This window comes from Antedon mediterranea, chromosome 5 (genome assembly GCF_964355755.1).
Source record: "Antedon mediterranea chromosome 5, ecAntMedi1.1, whole genome shotgun sequence".
Lineage (NCBI taxonomy): Eukaryota > Metazoa > Echinodermata > Crinoidea > Comatulida > Antedonidae > Antedon > Antedon mediterranea.
In genome coordinates, this window is record NC_092674.1 from 21,848,199 (window position 1) to 21,856,381 (window position 8,183).

Sequence of the window (8,183 nt, forward strand, 5' to 3'; positions counted from 1 at the left end):
TATTTATTATTAGTTTATGTATATATATTTTTTTATTTTTCGTATTTGTATTTAATGTTATATTTCGTGGTGGGTCAAACTTACTGACTGACTTATTATGACTCTCTCCCCACATGATTACTTCATTGCATTTATTATCCTGTATGTATGTTATTATATTGTGGAAATAAAATTAAATTGAAAATGAAATTATATTTATTTGCAATTATCACGTATTTTGTTCTATTATACATTGTATAAAATTGTTATAAAACGATGACAACATTACAAAAACAGTTTCTGGGTACAACACTTGTAAAAAAAAATTGTTTTGTACAAAAACATTGACTGGGTACAAAAACGGAGGCAGGGTATAAAAACAGTGGCAGGGTACAAAAACACTGGCAGAGTACACAAACAGCGACAGGGTACAAAAACGGTGGCAGGGTACAAAATCGATGGCAGCTGGGTACAAAAACAGTAGCAGGGTACAAAAACAGTAGCAGGGTACAAAAACAGTAGCAGGGTACAAAAACAGTAGCAGGGTACAAAAACAGTAGCAGGGTACAAAAACAGTGGCAGGGTACAAAAACGGTGACAGGGTACAAAATAGATGGCAGCTGGGTACAAAAACAGTAGCAGGGTACAAAAACAGTGGCAGGGTACAAAAACGGTGGCAGGGTACAAAAACGGTGGCAGGGTACAAAAACGATGGCAGATGGGTACAAAAACAGTGGCAGGGTACAAAAATAGTGGAAGGGTACAAAAACAGTGGCAGGGTACAAAAACGGTGGCAGGGTACAAAAACGGTGGCAGGGTACAAAAACGATGGCAGATGGGTACAAAAACAGTGGCAGGGTACAAAAATAGTGGAAGGGTACAAAAACGGTGGCAGGGTACAAAAACGATGGCAGCTGGGTACAAAAAAAGTGGCAGGGTACAAAAAAAGTGGCAGGGTACAACATCGATGGCAGTTGGGTACAAAAAATGAGCAGGGTACAAAAAATGAGCAGGGTACAAAAACAGTGGAGGGTACAAAAACGGTGGCAGGGTACAAAAACGGTGGCAGGGTACAAAAACGATAGCAGCTCGGTACAAAAACAGTGGCAGGGTACAAAAACGGTGGCAGGGTACAAAAACGGTGGCAGGATACAAAAACGGTGGCAGGGTACAAAAACAGTGGCAGGGTACAAAAACGGTGGCAGGGTACAAAAACGATGGCAGGGTACAAAAACGATGGCAGCTGGGTACAAAAACAGTGGCAGGGTACAAAAACGATGGCAGCTGGGTACAAAAACGGTGGCAGGGTACAAAAACGGTGGCAGTGTACAAAAACAGCGTCAATGATTTTATACAATAGTTCGCGGGAAATCTGATTGCTGACCTTATACAGGAATAAATACTTAGTGGTTGTGATATTCCATTTATTTAATTTAATGGGAAAGTATATCTTTCACAAAATGTCAAAAATATCTTTGTATGTCAGGCAGTGTTTAAAAGGCTGGAAGGCCCTGGTGGAAGGGTACAAACAGTGCCAGGGTACAAAAACGATGGCAGGGTACAAAAACGATGGCAGCTGGGTACAAAAACAGTGGCAGGGTACAAAAACGATGGCAGCTGGGTACAAAAACAGTGGCAGGGTACAACATCGATGGCAGTTGGGTACAAAAAATGAGCAGGGTACAAAAACAGTGGAGGGTACAAAAACGGTGGCAGGGTACAAAAACGGTGGCAGGGTACATAAACGATAGCAGCTCGGTACAAAAACAGTGGCAGGGTACAAAAACGGTGGCAGGATACAAAAACGGTGGCAGGGTACAAAAACAGTGGCAGGGTACAAAAACGGTGGCAGGGTACAAAAACGATGGCAGGGTACAAAAACGATGGCAGCTGGGTACAAAAACAGTCGCAGGGTACATAAACAGTGGCAAAGTACACAAACAGTGGCAGAGTACAAAAACGGTGGCAGGGTACAAAAAAAGTGGCAGGGTACAAAAACGGTGGCAGTACAAAATCGATGGCAGCTGGGTACAAAAACGGTGGCAGGGTACAAAAACGATGGCAGATGGGTACAAAAACAGTGGCAAGGTACAAAAATAGTGGCAGGGTACAAAAACGGTGACATGGTACAAAAACGGTATCAGGGTACAAAAACAGAGACAGGGTATGACAAGCAGTGGTCTATGGTACAAAAACTTGTGTTGTATACAAAGTGTCTGGGAAAAAAGACGATGACAGTGGTACAAAAAACGGTGGCAGGGATACAAAAACGGTGGCAGGATACAAAAACGGTGGCAGGCTATAAAAACAGTCGCAGGGTACAAAAACAGTCGCAGGGTACAAAAACGGTGGCAGGGTATAAAAACAGTGGCAGGGTACAAAAACAGTGGCAGGGTACAAACACGATGGCAGCTGGGTACAAAAACTGGGGCATGGTACAAAAACAGTGGCAGGGTACAAAACAGTTGCAGGGAAGAAAAACGGTGTCAGGGTACAAAAACAGAGACGGTACGACCAAGCAGTGGTCTAGGATACAAAAACTTGTGTTGTATACAAAGTTTCTGGGAAAAAAGAAGATTGCAGGGATACAAAAACGGTGGCAGGGATACAAAACAGTGGCAGGGTACACACAATTGTGTTGTACTAAAACAGTGGCAGGGTAAAAAACATACACACTTATTTGTAGCATTTTACGAAAAAAAGTATCAGAGTAACATCAGCAGAGCTAAACAAATGATGAAAGGGTCAGAACATTTGACTCTGGCAGATAACAGATAACATTACTTTTCAAGAGTGATAAGAAAAAAGGAAACATATTATATTCAATTTGTTAACCTAAATATATCTTTCATTTTTAATTTAAGATAATTATTTACATAATGATAAAACTTTTTAATGTGTATTAATTTAAATTGGTTATCATCACTTGGCGTTTATTTTTATTTATATGTTTATTTTAGGGTTCTTTCATAGGTCAATCATTTTTTCCATTCAAACTTAAAAATTGGCTATTTGTAGTTTATTGTATTAATCTTTATGGTTTATTTTACATCATTTATATCTCAATGTATATTGCATTATTGTTCTTATCTTTGATTAAATATTAATATTATGTACTGTAGTAGGCCTATACACATTTTTAAAAATGCTCAACAAAGTCTCAAACCACATAAAATCTAAAAGTTGAAACTGAATATTTAATGGCCCATGAGAATTCTAGGTAGCCTGCGCAAAGGTCATCGAGGCCAAACTTAAGAGGATGACTCAAGCTCTTCCATGTGAATCATCTCAGGTTAGACCAACCTCCAGTGGGCAGGACTTGTAGTTAGAACTTGTGGCTCAAATGACACTCCAGGGCAATAAAATCACAATAACTTACAAAGCACTGACAGTAATTGCTTGTCAAAACCAAATTGCCTAACCGTAACGCTAACGTAGCCTGGTCCGCGTAATGATCTCAGTGGCCAGTCGGCATTGTTTCGGCGCTATATCCAAGCAGTGACAATCGAGTGAGAGTGGTGGATGTTTGTGTCAACAAAGAGGTTTATCGATCTTGTGAAATTGTTGAAAGTAACGATAAAGCCGAAGAATCTAGAGCATAATTATTAGTTATGGCTTTAAAGATATGTAATGTTTGAAACATAAGCCACGATAATGTTAAAAGAAGTTTAATCCATTGATTAATGATACAGGAAAATTGGTATGACTTGTACCTTGATTTTATTAGGCGAATTTCATTAAGAAATTCTGAGGCCGACTGTTAAGACAGCGCAATATCCAAAAAGTGTCATTGCGCCCTCTGTTGTGGGTTAGCTTGTTGAAAAATAGCGATTGTATCGTCACAGTAAAGTTGATTATTTTTTAATAAATAGATGGATGTTGTTATAAACAATTCATGATTGATACTTATTTGCAAGTAAAGATTCAACTAAACAAACCCAGCAACCCACCAAACAGAACAATTATTGTCGCTGACTAATGATGAAAATTCCCCCTACTATGTTAAATACTGTTATAGTGGGGAACCTAATGTTCCAAATATCAATTATGTAAGATTTTAATGCTCAAGTTGAGTTGTTGGCAGTTTTGGAATCCTTAGGACTAGTAGAATTCATTGCAACTGGTGGCCAATTTTTCCCGACCCTATTTTGGCCGCCATCTTGGATTTCAAAATGGCCCCCATTTTTTACTCAAAACTCATAGTAGCTCCTATTTTAAACAACAGTCCTAAAATTTATAGCATTTATGTTACCAACCTCAACCCTGCAACCCTCCAAGTAAACACACTCACTATATTATAAAATATATTATATTTTGGTTTTTGTGAATAGGTTGGGAACCCCTCATGAATGTCAAAATAAACATGCATAATTCAGTAATCATATGCTTAGGTCTTGTCCAGGTCCCTAATTTCCAGAGGCGTGGCCATGTTTTCGAGAACTATTCATGTACACTCACGCATATAGACCCACTAGAGGGTGAGCGAGCAAACCCTCTAGTAATGAAATGAGAATTAACATTTATAGTACACATTTATATTTTCAGAATTTTGGAGATATACTTTTGGTAAATTGTGGAAAAAATCGGTTACTGCTGAGAACACGCCTGATCACCAGGATAGCAAATGTGATATAGATGTACGAGTAAATGAAACTTTATCACAGAAAGAAGCTGTTAACGATGACTGTGGCAGGAAACTATTAAAGAAAAATTCAAGCATACACTGTCAGAGAGGTTATGATGAAAGAGCGAAGCAGAATTTAAATCTCCTGCCAACTGTATGCGTTGACAAAGAGGAAGGTATTTTTGCTGTTCATAAAAATGAGAAATCTGCTCATCCCATTCATGTTGTAAAAAGGACAATTGCCAAAGGAGATATGCCAATGAATTTGTTTTGTGAGGTGGAAGAGTGCATGATGGCAGTCAATCTGGCTCGCTACAGTGGAATAACATCCTTCGAATGTATACACCTTTTATCAGTTGCTGACAGTGAACCGCATCGACAGCAGGGAATGCTCAGTAAGGACAAGTTGCTAGAGTTGTCTCAATCTCAATCACAGCAGTACTCTAAGGAAATATTACATTCTGCAGATGCATTGAACCAGGCAGCTAGAACATGTGCTAAATGCAGTGTATATCCCATTTCGCAGATGACAGAAGATAACACATTTTTGTTCTTCTCAGTTTATTGCCCCACAGTAAGCTACTACAATAAGGTGAAAAGAGTGATAGTGCATTATAAGGCGATTGACAATTCATGGAATTGTAAATGTCCAATGGGTGAGCGGTCATGTGTACATAAAGTAATGGCAAAGTGGTATATGTTAGAAAGTGCTCCGCAACTGTTAATGAAAACACTGACCACACCAACACAAACTGAACAAACATCTAAGCCAAATGCAAGCAATTATCCTCCACCTACTGCAATGAAAAGAAAAATGGTTTCCTATTGGTTAAACAATGCCAGCAAAAGAATACCGTATCCTGTTCCAAAGAAATTCACTCAAGTCAACTTAAATTCTCTGGATCTAGTTCCTACAGAAATAAGGTGTTCACAGTGTCCAGGAAACCCAACATTGGGTCTACGAAAACTGATAACAAGTCACGCTTCAATCATTACTATGCATAAAATTATTAAAGGCAAGTTTATGGCAATGATATGTTCAAATCATGACAATTATAATAAAAAAGTAACACAATTTCTTTCTTCGAACACAAATTGCATTGACATGTTTGAAATGGATGAAATTACTTATTAACAACTAGAACAGCCCTCTGAGAGTGCATATACCTCCCCCTACTGTAAAATTCTCCTACATAAGATTTTTTTTTTTTGGTGTTTTAATGTTGTGTGTGATTAGGCTAATTTCACTACAACCTTGTGTATGCGAATTTCGTGTAATGGTTATGTAACCAGCCTTTCAACTAACAATAGTTTCAGTTGACTAACAATAGAACAGCAATGCCAAAAACAAATTGAAAAGAAGTCGGTTTTTTTTAAACTACTTGTATCCAAAAACCTGTACATTATTAAATCAAATTACAAATGCCAAATTATAACTCTTGCCTCTTAATTGTACCTTTTTTGGACAAGTAGTTCTTGAGAAAATGCCATTTCAGTTTACTTGTTACTTTAAGACTGTTCACCGGCTTTTGAAAATTGTCTCCTATCTTTTAACACTAGTAGGTCTGAAAATAATACTAAAAGTGGTCCAGAATTGGGATCGTGGTTCGGATTGCTTCCAATGGAGTGGTCCTTGACCACATATCGATCTGTATTTTCATTTTGGTAAAGATCTTGCAATAACTTTTTGAGTAGTCCTGCTAACAAACAGACACACGCAATCGACTACATATACCTACTTGTCGGAGGTAAAGTTAATTATTGTTAATAACAGATAATCAAACACTCCCTAATAACATTGTAATTTGTGTTTGAATAATAATTGAAATAAAATAGTTGAAAATGCCACAACTATATAATTTTAAATTATCATTAATTATTTCAGATGTTAAATTGTACATCAGAGAGTGTACATTATGTTCCTTGCCTTACCGATATCAAGAGTACACGGACGGAATTCACAATTTCGATGACAACTGGTTAATTTCCTTGGAACTACTTGTGTTTTTGCGCCACAATCGGATGGTGAGTTATCCCATCCCATGGACAATGAATACAAGGACTTGCATCGGCGGCGAGATAAAACGAGCTTGCCTATAACAATGTATCTTGCCTCAGCCCTCTATAGACAGTTTCAAATCAACTGTTAAAATTTTAAAATCATTATCAAAAACAAATGTACTCATGTATACAGTAAATCATATATGCAGCCTCATTGCTCTATTGACTCCTCCACGGTAGTTGCAAACAATTACAACAATATGTTGCTGAACTCGATTATTTTTAATTTCATCAAAATCGGGCGACAGAAAACTTATTTTCTTTTAATACAACCATAGCTTTTAGGTATTTTATATTATTGAAAACATAAAATTTGAAGTATTAGAATTATTACATTGTTCCAAAACCATGTAGTGATGTGCAGTGCAACAATTGTTTTAAATACATGGCTATAGGCAGCATTTTTTTCCATGAATCTCCTTAATTTATTTATCTATGTGATCTGGTGATTGTCATCTACAGTACATCACCGGGCCAAATCAAATCTAAACTGCTGCTGGCCAGTTGCGATACATGACTGACCACACACTCGTGCTCGTTTTGAAAGTAGACGCATGCCATACTTTCTCTCACTTTTTTTTCAGAGTTATATGGCTCTCGATGGTGTACTTACTGCTTTAGAAAATATGATAAATGAAAAACTACCATCAAAGGTATTACTACGTGGTTTGGAGCACTTCGAGGCCTTGAGTGAACGATCTTATAACTTTACATGTGTTGCATGTGGTATTCATCCACCTATCCTTATAATGGAAATGCAGAAAAACGCTTGCTTTTCATTGGATGGTAAGTTTGTAGAGAAACTATTAATAGGCACAATTCATTATTGTTGTTGGTACACTTTTCAAAATTATTTAACATCATTTTCAAATTATAGTTTCAGAGTTAGAGCTTCCAGATCTAACAGATGAAAATGACTCTGTCGATATTGAGGACTTTTGGACAAAAGTGAAAAAAGAAAAGCTGATAAATGGGCTACTAATAAGTAAGTGAACATTTAATTATGTTACAGTTATCATTGTATTCACTCAAAACAATATTAATGCAGTATAATAATATTAACAATAATTACCAGCACATACAAAATAAGTTATCGAATGCCAAAATTGAGTTTCATTGGATCAGATGTTGAAAATATTGACTATAATCTTCAACAGAGAATGAACGAAACCCATTAAAAGTCAAACCTACATATACAAATTGGGCCCCATTTATTGGTAGACGAACCTGCTCTGCTGTTAAAGCTATCAACACTGAACATCGAAAATTTGTGCGAGACACCTCTCAACTTGAAGTTGATTGCCGGGAGACTTGTAAAAAACAACTTTTAGAAAGGCTGCTTTCACCACATATAAAGGCAGGTTTTGTAGTTTTATAAGAACAGTAGCAGAAAAATTAATTAAATGACCCTTGTTTTTTTTTTTTCTTAGTACAATATAGTTGAGTACAACTTTTTAGATTTGCGTATATTATTTTGTTCTAACTGTGGTACTTGTTTATTTCAACATCCAGAGACTTT

The 8,183-nt window shown here is 37.0% G+C and overlaps 2 protein-coding genes across 4 annotated transcripts in view; both read left to right on the top strand.

Moving 5' to 3' along the window:
- The window catches only part of LOC140049088 (uncharacterized), a 37,321-nt gene extending 31,560 nt beyond the window's left edge, over nucleotides 1–5,761 (top strand). For all 3 annotated transcript variants that reach the window (XM_072093910.1, XM_072093912.1, XM_072093911.1), the window contains exon 9: nucleotides 4,525–5,761. In XM_072093910.1, the coding sequence (XP_071950011.1) occupies nucleotides 4,525–5,738 (1,214 nt within the window). In that variant the 3' untranslated portion in view covers nucleotides 5,739–5,761. The remainder of the gene's footprint in view (nucleotides 1–4,524) is intronic.
- Nucleotides 5,762–7,365: 1,604 nt separating this feature from the next.
- Nucleotides 7,366–8,042, top strand: LOC140049809 (uncharacterized). Its single transcript, XM_072094758.1, has 3 exons — nucleotides 7,366–7,450; nucleotides 7,542–7,649; nucleotides 7,822–8,042. Exons 1-3 carry the CDS (start codon nucleotides 7,414–7,416, stop codon nucleotides 8,040–8,042), a joined length of 366 nt encoding a protein of 121 aa, XP_071950859.1. The 5' UTR covers nucleotides 7,366–7,413.
- Nucleotides 8,043–8,183: the final 141 nt, after the last annotated feature.

What these genes read in the sequence shown, in the direction of transcription:
- LOC140049809 (XM_072094758.1), top strand. Translation starts at nt 7,414, where the DNA reads ATGGAAATGCAGAAAAACGCTTGCTTTTCATTGGATG. An exon ending in CGCTTGCTTTTCATTGGATG is followed by an intron (nt 7,451 to 7,541) that starts GTAAGTTTGTAG and finishes TTCAAATTATAG; the next exon opens with TTTCAGAGTTAGAGCTTCCA. An exon ending in GATAAATGGGCTACTAATAA is followed by an intron (nt 7,650 to 7,821) that starts GTAAGTGAACAT and finishes AATCTTCAACAG; the next exon opens with AGAATGAACGAAACCCATTA.